The sequence below is a fragment of the Balaenoptera acutorostrata genome, chromosome 15 (assembly GCF_949987535.1).
Source record: "Balaenoptera acutorostrata chromosome 15, mBalAcu1.1, whole genome shotgun sequence".
NCBI classification, from domain to species: domain Eukaryota; kingdom Metazoa; phylum Chordata; class Mammalia; order Artiodactyla; family Balaenopteridae; genus Balaenoptera; species Balaenoptera acutorostrata.
In genome coordinates this window covers 49129091-49148223 of record NC_080078.1, presented here as the reverse complement: position 1 = coordinate 49148223, position 19133 = coordinate 49129091, and the positions used below count along the sequence as shown (strand labels likewise).

Below are 19133 nucleotides of genomic sequence, written 5' to 3'. Positions count from 1 at the left end.
TGCAAAAGTTAGCATGTAGAGGTGATTAATGAAATGTTACCCCTGACAGTTTATATTCTTTATTGCCTGCCTTAAGAATATTTTTAAATGTGACAATATAATGGATTTTAGATTGGATGCGTAAGCTGAGAAGTGGAAATACTAAGGGCTTTTCATAGATCCAAAAATAAAACATTAACCTACTAGTCATATATTTATATTTATGTGCTTCCCTATTAAAATTTAATCCTCCTGTCAAATAAATGCACATCTAAAAGTTAAACACATTTATTTTCTGTATATTTCTCCTTAAATATAAGTTTTCATTTGTTTAATGAACTATGTTATAATTTTAATTAATTTCTCAGCGTCTACAAACCAGTTCTGTTCCCTCAGCTTTGTTAAATAGTAAACAGTTCTGTTATAACTTAAGTCTCAAAGATTTGCTACTTTTTTCAAAAGCTTTCCTACAAAGAAAGTCAATTACCCCGCAGAGTCACCATCAGCCTTCAGTGCAAAAGCATTACAGTCATAAATACTTTTTTCTGAGCCATTTGTATATGACAAACATTACAACCCTTCATCTTAAATACTTCAGAAGATACTGTCTAAGAACAAGGACACTTTCTTACCTAACCACAATAATATTATCATGTGTTTTTTCACAGAACTAGAATAATCCTAAAATTTATATGGAACCATAAAAGACCCAGGATTGCCAAAGCAATCCATTTATACGGAACCAAAAAAGACCCAGGATTGCCAAAGCAATCCTGAGGAAAAAGAACAGAGCTGGAGGCATAACCCTCCCCGATTTCAGACAGTATTACAAAGCTATAGTAATCAAAACAGCGTGGTATTGGAGAGAGCCCAGAAATAAACCCACACACCTACAGTCAATTAATCTATGACAAAGGAGGCAAGAATATACAATGGAGAAAAGACAGTCTCTTCAGCAAGGGGTGCTGGGAAAGCTGGACAGATACACATAAATCAATGAAGTTAGAACACACCCTCACACCATACACAAAAATAAACTCAAAATGACTTAAAGCCTTAAATATAAGACATGAAACTATAAAACTCCTAGAAGAGAACATAGGCAAAACATTCTCCTATATAAATCGTACCAATACCAAAGGGGGAAAGGGGGTGAGGGAGGGATAAATTAGGAGTTTGGGATTAGCAGATACAAACTACTATATATAAAAAAGATAAGCAACAAGGTCCTACTGTGTAGCACAGGGAACTATATTCAATATCCCGTAATGAACCATAATGGAAAAAATATGAAAAAGAATATATATATGTGTATATATATATGAATCACTTTGCTGCACACCAGAAACTAACACAACATGGTAATCAACTATACTTCAATAAAAAATAAAATAATAATAATAAAAATAATTATATCTAAAACTATTAATAATTCTGATTAATAAGACTAATGTTTATAAAGTTTTAATATTTATAAACAACATTTATGAATAATAAGTACTATCACTTAGTCTATTAAAATTTCTCCAATCGTCTTAAAAAGGATTTTTTTTAAAAATCAAAGGCTAATCACTCCCAAACATTTTTGTTTAAAACGCTATTGCTTCAAAATCATTCAACCAAAGGGAGTTAATTTCAAACTACATTATTTTTATTGGTTATCAGTCATTTGCTATTTGGTTTGGATTCTTTAAATATAGGTTTCTATATTTATAAAATGGCCATTTGTTTTGCATCTTTGTATCTAAATAGTTACGGAATACAACAAGGAGCTCTTCAGAGCATTATATTTTACAGGAAAAAAAAAAAAGAAAAGAAGGGAAGGAAGACAGGCAGGATTGTTTCTGAACTTAATAAAAAAACCGTCTAAAACGCACACACAGACTAACAGCAAACCCATTCCAAATTTACCCCCAAAATACAATTACAGAATTCCTAATCACAAATTCAAATAATGACGCCTGCTACTTGATTTAAAAGCGTTTTAAATAAATAAAAATCTGCTACTTAAAACAAATAAACAGAGAAGATACTCTGAGCTTACCCAATCTGAAACTGAAAATCAACCCAGAAATGAGGTAAATAACAGAAAATCATCAGTGTTGTTGAGCCTCAGATGGTCCATGTGAGAAGCCCTCAGCATGAGCTGCCCATGATTAATGCTAATGAATGGACTGGGTTTTACCACATTCACAGAAGGTTCAGAATAATGTTGTTTACATGCACTCTAGTCTTCCCTCACGAATATGTTGTTCTCACTGGCTCAAAAATCATGGTTACTCTCAAATATCTGATGGCTTTTAAAAAATTAGGTTACAGTGAGGGGAAGCAACTTCACAACCATAAAAACAATTCTAAAATCTATTATAACAATTATGGATTTCTTTATTTTACCTACATCCACCAAATGTAACTTAAGCCCTATTCAAACTAATCAGTCAGTATATGTACAACTCAGCCTTCAGCTTCATATGATTTAATTTTCCTTTCCTTCTTGCAACATTATAATTATGTGCTCTGAGTTTACTGTGACTAATATTAGTGATTTTTCTCCATGTGCTCACAGCGCAAGGAACAGACAAAAACCCTTTTTGATCACCTAATCAGTACCCTTTGGAGGAAAAACAAAGAATTCTGATATGGAAACAAAGATCTTTCTTTTTCTTCTTTTTTTTTCCAGCATGGGATGAAACAAAGTCTTTGAGTGGTTTTAATTAAATCCTAATACTTCATAAACATCTTTTAACATAAAATTCAAAATAAAGTACGTATTGTGAGTAGCTCAGCAGCTCCTAATTCTGTGATGGCACCAACCTTTATAATCAAGTCCACAGCCCCTAAATCGGGACACCTTTGAAATCAAATAGACCAGCAACAAAACTATGGGGTTTTTAAAAGTAACGTGACACTGCTTACAGAGTTGTTTTGTTTTGTTTTGTTTTTCCGTTTTTAGTACTGTGCTTATGATTTGCTTTCCAACCGAATAATATTACCAAATTATTTCCAGTTATCAAAAGTTGGTAGCTAATTGAAATGGTCTTTTCTTTGTTTCCCAAAAGGCTTGAGTAAGAACACATTTGCTGTTGTTGACACAGTCATCCCCTGCTATTTCAAAAGTTGCAAGTATCCAAAATATATGGGATTTCCAGGCTCTAAAAGAAGGCTAGAGGTCTTGTGTAAACAGGAAACCTAGGCCAGAGGGAGAAAACCAACGAAGGCTGTGAATGCACAAAGCCCTACAAAGTCACACTTCTATTGCCGGCTACCCACTTCCACTTATTCTGATAAGTCCATTTTGTTAATCTGCTGCTGATCCATTCTGTTAGTAATTTAATACAATCACAAGTTTTTCTTTTTTTCTTATTTGTAAGAGGAGAGGAAGAAGAGAAAATGATTAAGCTCCCTAGGACAGGATGACCCAGCTTTATCTCAAGACTCTCCTTTAGGAACAAGGCATAAGCCACATCACAGAATGTAACCTCTGGGTTTCTTGGAAATTGTGATGATTCTCTTTAGGACACTCAACACACACTGAAAACACAAATTTGGGAGTTATTCAATTTAACAAGCAGATGAACTATTTATTTTCAAATGATGATTACCTGGGTCAATAAATGGGAGTTTTAACCATTCATTCTAGCCAAAGAAAGAAAATAATATCTCAGATTCTTACCACTTTCAACAATTCCACTGAGTATAATCTAACCAATCACTCTTCCTATTCTCCAGCCTCCTAGCTTACAGAACAAGCTTTCTGCACATTGTTTTAAATGAGATATATGATTATTTCTTAAGCCTCTATTAAAAAAAAAAAAGGATGTCACTCTAAGAGGTATTTCAGAGCTCAGCACAACTCCCCAAAAAGAGACAAGCAAAAAGCATTCAATTCAGCCATTAGCTTCCTAAAGAACATTCCTGAAGGCCCTTAGAAAACCACACACATTTCTAAAATGACTGTCAACCTTGTAGTCACTTGCTATCTTTCCTTCTGTCCCTACTCCACTCACTCAAGTTTATTCTGATTTGTAAAATCTCTACACACTTAAAGATACTCTGGGATTCTATATATGTATCTTATGTCACATGGGAAAAAAAATATGATTGATTTTGCAACTTGGTGACCCTCCATGAGATATACTCCTGTTAAAGAAGAAAAAAGATGAAAGGCAAAGTATTGTTCTTCAGTAAGTTTGTGTGCTATTGGTGCACAGTTTACATGCCAAGTTGTTGATGCCAGTCATCTATGGAAGTCTAACCCATCTAGCTTGTCACCAAGGCTGAAAGACCATCATTTCTGGTCCTCCTTCTTTCCAGCTGCTGAGAGAAGTTCTTTTCTTACCCTGCCACTGCACATGCTTGAAAGTTGATTCATACCCTCCAAATGCCTAGACCTAAAAGCTTTTTCTTGATATTCCTTTATATCTCTAAACACATGGAAACTCCTTGGTTATCTCAAAAAATTCCTTCTGTCTTTGGCTTCCAGATGAGTGTCCTCCTCGGTCGCATCTTTTCTCCCTCTTTCCTATCTCCTCACAGGATACTCTTTCCACCCACCCTGAAGGCAGACACCCTCTAAGGTTTTTACCTTCTCATTCATTCATTCATTCATTCCACAAATGTTCTCTTTGCTAGACACTCTTCTAGCTGCTGGGGAGACAGAAATGGGGGAAAATAACAGTCAAAATCTCTGCTCTCATAGAGTTTATGCCGTGCTGAAGAGAGATAGATGATAATTAAAAAAGTACAGAATAAAACAAGTGCCAAGAAGAAACATAAACCAGAGTAAGAGAAGTTAAAATTTTAGGCAGGGTGGTTAGGAGAGACCTCCTTGAGGAGATGACATGAAAGCAGATCTGGCTTCCTCAGCGGGATCATTCATTCTGTGAAAGACACCATAAATACCGAAGACAAGCCCAGAGTCTCAACTTCCCTCTCAAGCTCCAGGCCCATATATCCAACTGACTGTCTTGCCTACAAACACCTCTATGCCAACATAGGAGTCAAAATCAACCCCATGCTCTCTACATGTCCAATGTTCCATGCATGACATTCTTATAATTTCTTATTGGCCTTGTAATTCCAAGTCCAGAAGACTCAAAACAAGGACCTACTGTATAACACAGGGACCTCTGCCCAATATTATGTAACAACCTAAATGGGAAAAGAATTTGAAAAAGAATAGATACATGTATATGTATAACTGAATCACTTTGCTGTACACCTGAAACTAACACAACACTGTTAATCAACTATACTCCAATATAAAATTAAAAGTTTAAAAAAAAAACAGATTCCAGTTACTTTGATGCCTCTTTCACCGCATCCATCCCATTCAATCAACATCAAGAATTTCAAGGATTCTCTCTTTGAGAGTAGTCTCTGGCACCTGACTCTCCTTTGATCCACTCTAGCTCTGCTTCTCTAATTGCCATGCCCTTCAAATTAGCAGCTTCACCTAAAGGGCCTCCTTCCTCCAATCCATCCCACGTCCTACTGTAACACTCCACTGCCAAAGCCTTATGTGGCTCTCTCCACTACAGTAAGTCCAATTTGGGGGTTTTCTTTTTCATTTATAATTACACCACTCTCCCTAATATACTCTGTCCACTTGTTAAATCAGATCACTTGCTGCTCACAAAACCAGTCCTAGATTTTCCCTCCTGAAGGTACCTCATTCATGACACTCTCCTCGATCTACCAGATATGACACCTCTTCCTCTGCTTCTTTTGAACTCTGCTTTTCCTACTTTATCATATTAAGAGTTTAATTATGAAGTTTTTCATAAAACACAAAGAGTATATGGAACATATGATTTATGAAGCATATTAATAGAACAAATGTCCATTAATCCACCGAACAACTAGAAAAATCCAACACTACTAATCCTGTTGAGACTCCCTAGGTCTTCTCTCCCAAAGGAAACCACTACCCTGAATTATTTTCCAATAACTTCCTGTTCTCTTTTATAGTTTTACCATATGTGCATGTATAATGAAATAGTGTCTGGTTTTGCAAAGTTATATTAAGGACTGCAGTCCTTTGCGAACTGTATTTTTAACTTAGTGTTATGATTTTAAGGTTTATTCATATGGATGTGTGTCTTTGTAATCCATTCATTTTCACTGCCACACAGTATTCTCCTGCTGATGGACATTAGAATGGTTTCCATTTTTTGTTGTTAAGAAAAAGCCATGCTGTACATGTTCCTGTGTGTGTCACCCAGGGCACATGTACGTAGTCAGGACTAGGATTTCTGGGTTGTGGGGCATGCACGTGTTCCACTTCTCATGAATATTTTTCCAAAATGATTATACCTACTTAAAAACAGCAATGTCTAAAATATTTATTTCATATTTTCTACCTAGTGATTCTAATACCTAAAGTCTTTAAAGTTTCTATTGATATACTTTCTCTCATGGTAACTCTACTTCATGTGTGTTTCATTTTAACTTAAGCTTTTATTTTGAATTCATAGTTGAGCACTTCTTTGAGATCTGAGTTGAAAGAGTATTGCTTCAGGAAGGATTTTCATTTACTTCTGTCAAGCCCCTGGGAGCTTCATATAACTAGGACAATCTTAAACGAAGATTCTCACCCATTCATTTGAATATGTGATTTTGCCATTAATATTTTGTCCAGCATTGTTAGATTATTTGCAGTCAAAGGTTCCAGGATCTCCATCTGATGAAACTGCCAGGAATAGAAGTCCCCTATATTTCCTGAACTTTAGTATGAAACTTATTGCATCTTACTTTTTATTTACTGTACATTTGCCTTTTTTCTTCTAGATTGCAAGTTCCTTGACAGTAAGGTTGATATGGTGTATTTATCTGTGTATCTGTCACAGTAGCCAGCAAAGTACATTCACAACTTTCATGAATATTTATTAAATAAAAACACGTTAAAAATTCTGAAAGTATTTATAAAACCCTAAGGCCCAAGAATTAGTGATAAATAATGCTTTGGGATGCCTAATTTATTGTTTTCCTTATTTTGCAATTTGGACATGTGAGTACAACAGGCTATATATCACAACGTTTATGATAATGAAGGAGAAACATCTTTGATTTTTTGAATTGGTTTAAAAAAAATAAGTACTCTTAGGAAAAAGATTTTAGTGTTTGAAAAAAAGAAATGTGCATGAAGAATAGGAGAAAAGTCTTGTAAAAATCCAAAAATGCACTGGTAAAGAGACCAGTATATATTTTAAGTTTTCTAAATTATAAAGAAACTCATGAAACATAATATATGACCTCAGATAAGAAGTTAAAATGTGTAATGACAATGTACTTTTGTTCCTCCTATCAAAGCTAATGCTTATGAATTATCAGGGTTGTAGCTAAGAACTTGGTCATTAAAAGAAAATATTTATCAAATATAATTTCTCAAGTTGGCAGAAAACCACTTGAAGAGTGGACTCCCTTCAATCTCAATTTTTGATGGCATTCTCCATTTGACGGTAAACCTATGATGTCAGAAAGAGTGTAAGCATTCCCCAAAGGGATAAAATAAAAGAACATAGAGCAAAAGCTTCTTTTTTTAATCGTAATACTATATACCACATAGAATTTTTCAATAATAGTCACATAGACTGTAGGTTGATGATACCAACAAGTCAGCTTAGAAATTCAAAGAGAAGAAAAGGGAAATTTGATTTTTACAGATAACATTTTATCAACCATTATATTTAGTAGAGAGCCAAACCAACGAAAAAAAGTACTATGACATTACTTGTTGAGAACCGGGCAGGAAGCTATAATGCCACTCTGAAGTTCACATACCACACATGCAGCCACAGTTTGCATGAAAAAAGAATAATTCATGAAACCAAGTTTGTTCAAAAATAACCATGAATAGGAAAAGTCACATCTGAATCATTGTAAGAGCTCTTATATGTGTGTGTCTGTGTGTGTGTGTGTGTGTGTGTGTGTGTAATTTAAAAAGCACAACTAAAAAGGAAATCTATTTATTTCTTTTCCTTACTTAACTAAGCATTCAGTCTATAATCAGCTGGTTAGCATGAAGTATTATTAAGGAACTATTTTTACAGTACCCATTTTTATGGATTTTGTATGTTACACGAACAGTGGTTTTTAAAAAAAAAAAATGCACAAATTGGTTATTCTGTTTTATGCTTCCTACATTAAGTCAAACCAAAGCTCTGGATCTTGGCATAATGGTAATACAAGTGGAAACAAAAACATTTTAATCTTCAAAATGTCCTTCAATTTTACTCTATCACATTAAAGCCTCATTTATCAAAAATAGATTTTTAAAAGAACCCTACATTTAAGATAATTTCAGAGTTTGTTTCAAACTACAAAAAAAAACTGGAAAAATCTTTATTTTAATAAGTTGCTGACTACTTTAGAAAAAATACATAAAAACAAATTATTTAATCATAGTGTAAAATTACTTTTTAAAAAATCCCTTATTATTGCAGAAGGTCACAGATATCAAATATAACACCACTCAAAAAGACAGGGTTATTTTAAAATTCTGTACAAATGGTTATTGCTGTGTCAGTTTAGAATATTTTATTTAAGGTAATTTTACCATTAATAAAAGTTAAATGTCAATTAAAAGAAAATCACCCAAACAGTACAACAGAAAAATGATCTAAAGCTATGAGCAGATAATTCACACATTAATATAAAAGGCCAAGTTATATTTGAAAATTTACTCATCAGAAAAAGACAAATTAAAACTGGAAACCATTTTTTTTAATCTTTGATTATAGAAAAAAAATTTTAATGTGATAATAACCATTGGAAAAAGACTGTGGAGGAGACTTCTGGTTTCTGGTCCAGCATGTAATGACTTCAGAGGTCACCGCTCTATCCTAACAAGTAAAAAGCTGAACAAACTGAAAAATCAACAACTCTTCCTAGATCCGTCAGAAAAGTGAGGTCACAAGGTAAACAAGTTCCCCTACAGTTGGAGAGACAGACAGTCATATATAGAGAATCACAGCACCAGAGCAGAGCCTCATGAGCAGAAACCGCCACAGGAACCAGTGCCTGGGCAGGAAAACCAGAACTGTGACTGAAGAACCACCGGAGTCTTGGAATAAGTCTGTCCTCATTATTATATAAAATGTTTCTAAGTATATACTGCAATGAGAATCTCTAGATATATTATTTATGCAAATCTTTTTTTTTTTTTAAGAAAAAACAAAGGAAGCAAGAAAGGAAGAGTATCGTGATGCCTTTCCACAAAACCAAGTAAGTGGTGGCTAGCTTACCACAGCCATCACCAGAAAGGATTCTGACCAAATCACCTCAATAGAAACTTGCGATCCACCTTTAATAGCTTTAATTTATAGTTTCAACTAAGGACTAAATTGCTTTACAACTGTACTTTCACACACACAGTTTAGATTGGCCTGTGAACAAACCAGGGACCAAATAGAATTTTGGAGCTAGAAAGGACTCTGGGGACCATCGAGCTAGGCCCCCTCGTTTTATACACGAGGAAACTGAGAACAAAGAGGCTTGTCCTAAAACCAACAACTAATTTCATCACTGTTAAAACAGGAAAGAACCAGACCTTGCTTCTCATCCAGGTCCCTGGTAAATTCAATTTATTTCATTCTAACCACTTTGTAAATATCATCCATGCTTCTTGATAGTTCCCAAGTGGTCCCAGAAATTTTTGATTTTCCAATTCCAAATCACCTGGTTAAAAAGAACCACATATTTACAGGTGTAATACGGTACAGAATTCATAAAATTTAGCATGGTGGAGGAATTTAGAAACTGTCTCTTGTCTTTTTTTTTCTTTTTGAGAAAACAAAACAGAACTTCAGTAACTTGACAGATTCAGTGAGTCAGACACAGAGTTAAGAATGGAACCCAGCTGTCTTAACTCCCAGGACACTGTTTTTCTGTATTCCACATTTTATTTTGCTTAAAAAGGGGTGAGGGGGGGGAGAGGCAATGTGACCTTGCAGAATGAACCCTCACTGACTAACCAGGTGACTTTGGACAAGTCACTGAACTATTGCAAAATAAGTTTCTTCAACGATTTAGTGAGCAGGGTTGATGAGTTCTGAAATTTCTGATTCCCTTTCCAAGAGTGGAATTTTTAAGATGAGTGTTCAATATGCATTAGGTCATGGGATCCAGTGGAAAAATGAAGTACTACAGCCCAACTCTCTGAGGGGTTTCAAGAGTTATACAAAGGAGAGGACAACAAAGCATCAGAAGAGAAAGGGGTGGAGCTCAGGAACTCCTCAGCATGGACCCAAATCTGGAGATGTCCAACTAGCTAGTGAATCTGTGGTTTCAGACACAGTAAAGAGTTCAGGTCACTCTCAACAAGGAGAAAACTACCACATGCCGTCATCACACACCCATCGCAGGGTTCCCAGGAAGTGAACTTCTCCTGAGTGTCAAGTTTTCACCTCTGGTGAAAACTGGTATAGCTGGGCAACTAAGAGCAAATTACATAAATTACACAGGCTGTTCAAGCCAAGGTTTCCCTTAAAAACAGCATTCCACGATGGTAATTGTTAAAACAAAAGACCAAGAAGACCCAAGGCTGATTCTGATATATTTGAAGATGTAGTAACATGAACATCATCAACCTTTTTCTGAAAAATCACCCAAGGCAGACCTCAAAGTCCATTCCTAATGCGTTCCTCAGCTCACAATTTGCCACCAGGCGATTCTTACCAGCATGCATGTAGTTCATACCGTTATTTATGTTTTCATGACCTCAGGTCAAATAACTGGAAGAAAGCACCTGTACAAAATCTCTTCATACTGAAATTTTTTCTAGTTATTCACTCTGTTCTTCCTTCAGATAAATCCAGCTGTTTCTTGCCTATAATCTGTTTTTCTTTCTCTCTCTACCCTAAAAATCCTTCCTAAGAGGGCATGATACGTATTAAAGGCCTAAGCAACAATGCTTATAAATCTGAGGAAGTAATTCAGTTTTGTTTTTTTTTAATAAATTTATGTATTTATTTATATTTTTTATTTTTGGCCGCATTGGGTCTTTGCTGCTGCGCGCGGGCTTTCTCTAGTTGCGGCGAGCGGGGCCTACTCTTTGTTGTGGTGCGCGGGCTTCTCACTGCAGTGGCTTCTCTTGTTGTGGAGCACGGGCTCTAGGTGCACAGGCTTCAGCAGTTGTGGCTCGTGAGCTCTAGAGCGCAGGCTCAGTAGTTGTGGCGCACGGGCTTAGTTGCTCCGCAGCATGTGGGATCTTCCCGGGCCAGGGCTCAAACCTGTGTCCCCTGCATTGGCAGGTGGATTCTTAACCACTGTGCCACCAGGAAAGTCCAGTAATTCAGTTTTATTCCCATCCCTGGAATGCCCCATCTATCCCATCAGTTGTATGCTTATATTATAAAACTTATATTTTATCCTTGAGTGGATTTTCATAAATTCTAAGTAGAGACAGCTTTGAGATGAAAAGTGTTTTAAATAGGTAAAGCCTAAATTTTGGCAAATAGTTTAGGGCAACCCTTGCTTAGCCAGGTCCCCACCAGTATCCTAAAGGTAGGGCTGGGGTAGGGGTGTGACTGGACACCTTGACGTTTTTGGGAAAACTAGAAGAAAAGCATTGATTCCTGGTATGGGTTTCTGTTCCTCTTCCCAAGCTGGTGAGGGTGGAAGAAAAAGAGGAGCCAGTGACAAAGCCCTAGATTCAGAGGATCCAAGAACAGATGAGGCTTAAAGGAACAGGAAGCCAGGTAGGGACGTTGCCCATTGCCATGCCACCCTCAGGCCGGTAAGGCTCTCTAGAAATAGAGTGGAAAAGTAGCCTGATATGCTCGGGCCAAGAGGACTTGACAATCCTCTTATTATTCTTTTTCAGACCACCTGACCCCATTACCACTAGCATCTGCTGTCAGTGGATGCTATGTGTACTGCAGAAGCCAGAGGTTACAACAAGACCACGGACACCATAGTGAATTCATCAGGGAGAGAGGCCAGTGACCCATGGGGAGGTGGAGGGCGAGCCCCATCCCAGCACAAGCTAACAGAGGGAAGAGGGCGGCCATGAGCCAGATGGTCCCTCCACAGTGACACAGAAAGTCCCTGGAATCCAGATGCCACCCAACGAAGACAAAATGGCAGCAAAACAAATATAAAGTGCCATGAGCCAGATGGTCCCTCCACAGTGACACAGAAAGTCCCTGGAATCCAGATGCCACCCAACGAAGACAAAATGGCAGCAAAACAAATATAAAGTGCCATGTAAAAAGAGACCAGGCTTACATGGAGAGGACTAACAGAACGAAGGCAAGGAGTCAGGCATTAAACCAAGTTAGAGAACATTAAAAGAGTGACAATAGGCACCCTTCCTGCACTGTCCACCATGGGCTGGGGAGAAGAGTCAATGTAGGTGTGGGACATCTGGTAAAGTCTGCCCCAGACACAGGCCCAGGACGCAGCCCTGCTGTGACCTGGCAGGCTGGGCCCTGTCGACATGGAAGCCAGAGGTCCCCGGTGTTTACACACAGATGCCCATCAGGACTCCCTGGGCCAGGCCCTGCACAGCCTGCACACAGCCCTTGTGGCCCAGGTGGTCACACACTGAGCAGTTGTCCCCTCTGCAGGGGCCCTGTGGCCTGTGTGCCCTGCAGTCCTGTGTCCTCTGCACGCCCCCTTGATGCCGGGCTCCCACGGCATACCCAGCCACCAGGTGCTGATTATCTGTTCCCCATCTACACTGCACTCCGGAGGGTGGCCTACTGTTTGCCCAGCAACTCCAGACCAGTCCCAGCCAGGTCAAACCAGTGAACGTCTCTGCTACCTGCTGAACCACACCTTCTCCAACAAGGTCTGAGCCCCTCCCAAGCATGTCCTTCCCTGGACGCTCTCAGCTCTAGGGCACCACAGAGAGCTTCCTTACAGCCTCCAGTTACTCTTTCATCATAGTTAACAACTGCTTATATTAAACTCCTCCTGATTAACCTAATGTATGGTTTCTACCTCCTGACTGGACCCAGAGGGCTACATACTCCAGAGGGCTACATACTCCTAGTAGCAAAATCTATGAATATTTCCACTTTCTCCATGGACCCCTCCCTCAAAATCACCATTTCCTCTCCACGGCCTGGACCATTCCCAGCCTCTAATGTCGGTCTCCTCTAGAGATGGTCTTGGACAACCTGAGATCTACTTTATAAACCCTCCCCTAAAACATCATTTTATGATCAACTTAAGAATACATAAGGGTTCTCTCTTTTCTATCAGATCGAACATGAACTCCTACACAGAGATTTCAAGGCCCTCGGGACCTGGCCTCACCTGGCCGATCCAGCCCCGCTGCAGGTCAGGACCACTTCCCTCCAGGTAAGAGTCATGCAGGTGTCGAGCCCTCACCATGCCTAATCCCACTGTCATGTCTGTGCTCACACTCCTTTCTTCCCCACCTTTCCCGGCCTCCTGGGGCTAGTTCTAGGAGTTCGTCATCCATGAATCCTTTTCGGATGATTTCTTCCTACGCTTTCGTCTGTGTTGTCCTCACCACATAATTAGCACCTTATATTATCCTGTCTTGATTCTCTATGTGGAGACACCCCCCAGATTAACCCTGTGATACTCTTCCCCTCATTTATATGTTCATGGCTTATTACCCTAACTTGTTTTTTTCGGGGGGGGGGGGTTGTTTTTTTGTTTTTTATGGGATAGGGTTGCTGGGAGGAGTTAGAGGAAGCTTCTTTTTTTTTTTAATTCAATTTTTTTAATTTATTTATTCATTCATTCATTCATTTATTTATTTTATTTTTTGGCCATGCTGTGTGGCATGTGGGATCTGAGTTCCCCAACCAGGGATGGAACCTGTGCTCCCTGCCTTGGGAGCACGGAGTCTTAACCACTGGACCGCCAGGGAAGTCCCCCTAACTTATTTTTAACTACATTTTATATATTTTTTTTTTAATTTTTTTTTAAGTATTTGTTTATTTATTTATTTATGGCTGTGTTGGGTCTTCGTTTCTGTGTGAGGGCTTTCTCTAATTGTGGCAAGTGGGGGCCACTCTTCATCGCAGTGCGCGGGCCTCTCACCATCGCGGCCTCTCGCTGCGGAGCACAGGCTCCAGACGCGCAGGCTCAGCAATTGTGGCTCACGGGCCCAGCCGCTCCGCGGCATGTGGGATCCTCCCAGACCAGGGCTCAAACCCGTGTCTCCTGCATTGGCAGGCAGAGTCTCAACCACTGCGCCACCAGGGAAGCCCAACATTTTATATTTTTTATACGACTTCACAAGCCTTTCCATGGTGGTAAACTCAATGTTAAATAATGGGAAAAACCCGAGTCAAATAGTTTTAATCCACAGTAACAGTTATCTACAGGGCCATTGCGAGGCTACACAAAATCTTCCTACAGATTAGAAAAAGCCATCCCTTCCTCCAAGCAGATGCAGCCTCACATCAGGTTATATGGGTTTGGCAAATGGAGCCAGGCCAGATTTCAACTCAACCCTAGACAACTGTGTGTGGCAGCACTGGACTCATGAATACAACACTAACTTTTTTAAGAAAAGAGTCAAATTGTATTACAGAAAATCTTTTAAATGAGGTTGTCCCTTGAATTTTGTTTTAGTAGAATTTTATTCTACTGTGTATGACTCTAATCCTGGACAGTGTCTCACAACTTGGGCATTACATTTGTTATATGGTAAATTTCATGCAGTAGTAGCTATTTTGATGGAATTTCTTTTCACAGCCAATGTTAATTTAGGGTCTAAGTCCATGCTAAACCCTGGACCTAGGTCTAGCAATACAAAAGTGGCACCTGACTCATGAAGCTTACAGCTCAGAGGAACAACCTCTATTTACAAGGAAGTAATTTTCTTAATGTTATACTTACTGATAAACTTGTTTTGCATAGTTTCCAGCAGAGCTTGGTGGGCATCTTCAGCTTGTAAAGCGTGTGAACATTCTCTAGCCAGTATGGTGCGCACAAGATGCTCTCCACATCCTAGAAAGCCAAGGAAACCAAGAACGGTTGAGGAAAGGCAGTACTAAACATCCTTCTTGTCTTACTAGCATTAAAACACCCTTATGCACCACTGAAGAAGTAGTTATGTTGGAGAATAATTCAGTGAGGGATGAAATGATTTCTACGAGCAAACTAGTAATTTTAGTAAAGAGATTGGACAGAAACTAAAGAAACACATGTCTAATCTTAAAAGGAAACAAAGAAAAATAAAAGGAAACCCCTTTTTCATAGGAATTATTCACATAATACAGGAATTTAGATTCTCTACCTAGGAACCACCTAGGGTTCTGTTTCATTTCCATTGCTGGATAACCACAAAAAAACTGTTTTATAATTTCTATACAGTAGGTCCTTGTTGGTTATTTATTTTATATATGGTAGTGAATATATTTTAATCAAAAGTTCTTAAATTCATGAAACTTAAACCAACACAAGCTGATATAACACACATTTTCTGTTTGGCTAGTATGTACTGTGACAGACATTAGGCACTAACAACAAATCTCCCTTAAAAATATTATCTGTTTGTGACCACCTAGAGGGATGGGATAGGAGGGTGGGAGGGAGACACAAGAGGGAGGAGATATGGGGATATACGTATATGTATGGCTGATTCACTTTGTTATAAAGCAGAAACTAACACACCATTGTAAAGCAGTTATACTCCAATAAAGATGTTAAAAATAAATGAAAAATTAAAAAAAAAAATATTATCTGTAATTGTTACATCATGTTGGTGCCATTCATTTCAGAAGCTTTCTCTGCATATGTACACCTCCTTTCCCCCCCTCCCTTCCTCTGCCCCCCATATACACATGCATGTATGTATACACACATATATGTATATTATGTATACACATACATTATACACTCATTGCCAAAAATACAAACTGTTCAAAACTTGTGAAAGTTTTTTTTTTTTAAATCACCTATGTTTTGTCAGAAGTTAACTTCCCCGTATTTTTTGGTAAAGTAAATGTAAATATCCTTCAAGATCTTTGTGAGTATCTACACTTAGATATTCATCTAGGTATGCAATTTAATATATTACTTTGTGGGCAGGATTATGGTGATCCCTATTTTGTTAAATGTTTGCAATATTATTTTTATAATCAGGGGAAAAATTAAAATAAAGCTAATAGAAAAGAAACCATTTTCGACACTATGTAGAGACACTGTGTAAGCTCAGGAAACTCCATAAATTTTAATTCCCTTTGTGTACGTATTTGATGTTGAACAGTGAAATGTTATACTTTAGAACAATAATAATTGTTAGGAAACTGGCATATTATAAGCTAAATGGGTGTTCAGAAGGTTATGTACACATGCCTCAAGGCAAACAGCTAAACCACATTAATGAAGTTAACATTACAGCAAAAATACACAGTATGTGTCAGAAAGATTTTTTCCTCTGTAGTTATACAAGAATATATAGGGTTTTCCAATGCTTGATTTTTTTTCCAAGAAACTTAAAATTATGACTTCTATTCTGACATATATCACCTTTAACATAAGAGCCTTGACACCAAAGCTTGTTCTGCAGGTTCCAGTCAAAGAAAAGTTTGATTTCTATGGTTTTATCCACAAAATTCCAAGGTTTCTTAAGAGTATGCTGCCATATAGCTGAAGTGTGACTCAGAGGCAAACAGTTCCATTCCTTATTCATAGATATTAGAAATAAGTCTTTCAATACATCTTCCTTTTGTCCTTAATCACGCAAGCAAGAGTGTATTTATACTGTCAGATCTTAGCAGAAGACATGGATTATACAAAGAATGAAGACCTAACTACAAACCTAGAGGAAAAGTGATAAATACCAAATTCTAAAAGAACTTAGAAAAGTACACAATTATTTATCACCAATAAGAATGACTAAACAGACTGAAACACATAGTGAATTCATAGTTTATGTTTTAAAAACACCTTTGGAAGATGCTATGGAACCAATTCACTATTCTGAAAATGGATAAATGAAAGAAAACAATCAAGCATTTCTCTGTCCTTCCTATAGGAACTGCGTAGCAGGGTCACCAGAAGGCTTATGAAGGAAAATTTTCTCCATAGTAGTATCCCAGTTAATAAATGAAGAAGAAATTAACAAAATTAGAATGTAACCGTTTGTAACCTATAATTTAATAATTGCTATAGGCAACAATCGTCAATGGCTGCTAATATCACAAAAAGATACAAACAGATATTACATGTCCCTTGATAAAATTACACCTTTGTAGTCTTGCCCCACACCAAAAAAATTACACCTCAATCTGATCAAGCCTCTAAATTCAATTATTAATTTCTAGAAATAAAGAATATCTGCAAAAAACCTACAGTTAACTTCATACTTAATGGTGAAAGACTGAATTATTTCTCCCTAAGATCAGGAACAAGGCAATGATGTCTGCTTTTATCGCTTTTATTCAACAATATACTGGAGGTTCAAGCCATTGCACTAAGTCAAGAAAATGAAGTAGAAGGCATAAAGATCAGAAAGAAAAAGGCAAAACTGCTCCTATTTGCAGATGATATAACTGTTTATGTAGAAATCCCAAAGGAATCTACAAAACCACCACTAGAGGTATCTCTCCAGATTCTTCCTATTTGGTTAGGAGTCTAGGGCAAAGGTTGGAAGCAGATTCCTGCCTGGTACTTACCAGTCCCCAAAATATGAACTTTTCTTTCCCCATCTGTTCACACAACAGATTGTTTATGAGCACCTACTTGGTGCTAGAACCAGAGGACACAGTAGTTGGCAGAGGTGCTGCTACATGTTGTCAGATCTCCCCAGAGGTGTTGGACCCCTGACTGGCTACTGAACACTCAGTTAACTGCCATTCTGGCCAGTCCAGATGCCAGTGCCTTGACTGTGTGCTCTACAGACCAACCTTGAGGATTTAGCTGAGAACCCTGGACTCATCAGAAACCCTGGACATTTCCACAGCCTGCTGAGAGCCAACCTCCTTGGCCATGTCTCTCCCTCAAATCCCAAACCTTAGCCCAGTCCCAGCTCACTCTTTCCTAGTGTGTTTCCTATTACTGAGACTCCAGTATGCCCCATACCCAGACATCAGAATTATAATACATTTCCGTGGCATCTCAAAGTCCACATCAGAATCACATGTCTTGATCTGGTAGGTAACAAGCAGTGGTGGTTTGGTGGTGGATGTGACCTTACCCCAACATACCTGAACCAAGAGGATGCGGTCCATTTTCATGGGACTCTAAAGGAGGCTTGTGACCAACATGGTGCAGATCTCTACCCAAAATTTTAAAAATGATGTGACGATGACTTTTTTATAGCCCATCGTGGGGAGCGGAGGGGTATTAGGGGTATCTTTTTTGATGACCTTGACTCTTCCTCCAAGGAGGAGGTGTTTTGCTTTGTGTGGAGCTGTGCCCAGGCTGTCATTCCTTCTTACATTCCCCCTGTGAAAAAGCACTGTGACGACTCTTCACCCACCAGGAGAAGTTGTGGCAGCAGCTCCGGAGAGGACGGTATGTAGAATTTAACCTGCTGTACAATCGAGGTACAAAGTTTAGCCTCTTCACTCCAGGATCCAGGATTGAAAGCATCTTGATGTCTTTACCTCTAACTGCCTGATGGCAGTACACGCATTCGCCCTCAGAGAACTCCACAGAAGCTAAAATTCTGGAAGTTCTGTGCCATGCAAGGGTGCATTGATGCAGGCAGAGCAGCCTTCTTGGGGTCTGGGGGATACACAATGCGTACCCCTGCTCCACTGGCCAGCACCACTGCTACTGTGTGGCACTTAGTCACCTGTGTCTTATAGCTCCAGTCTTCTCCACCATGGAGTCTGCCTCCTTGGCAGGTGGTGAAATGTGTTTTAAGCACCACAAGCTTCTGTTGGATGCTATCTGTGGTAGGCGGTGGGGTGGCAGCTTGTCAGAGTCAATTGGTCGATGTAAACTCATTTATACTTTTAGAATCATTTTATATGACTCGTTTACAAACAATGATGTTAAGTTTCCAAGAATTGGTTGAGGGGATCTAAATATTATAATCTGTACCCAGAAACTTCTTGTGCTATTTTTGTTCCATATGTTTTTTAAAGGATTAGGTCCTGCCACAAAAATCTGTCATGGGATACATTTTATTTTCATTAATTCAATGAGGTTGAGACTAACTAGTAATTTTAGAAAGCAACTGGAAATGAAGGTAAAAATTTTACTTTGTCATT

The 19133-nt window shown here is 38.3% G+C and overlaps 1 protein-coding gene across 8 annotated transcripts in view; it reads right to left on the bottom strand.

The window, feature by feature from the left end:
* TASP1 (taspase 1) overlaps positions 1-19133 on the bottom strand; it is a 237763-nt gene that overhangs the window by 74748 nt on the left and 143882 nt on the right. For all 8 annotated transcript variants that reach the window (XR_003622916.2, XM_057530053.1, XM_057530052.1 and 5 more), the window contains one exon: positions 14806-14916. Coding sequence is in view for 7 of the 8 variants with exons in the window: in XM_057530053.1 (XP_057386036.1) it covers positions 14806-14916 (111 nt within the window). In the remaining variant the exon portion in view is untranslated. The remainder of the gene's footprint in view (positions 1-14805; positions 14917-19133) is intronic.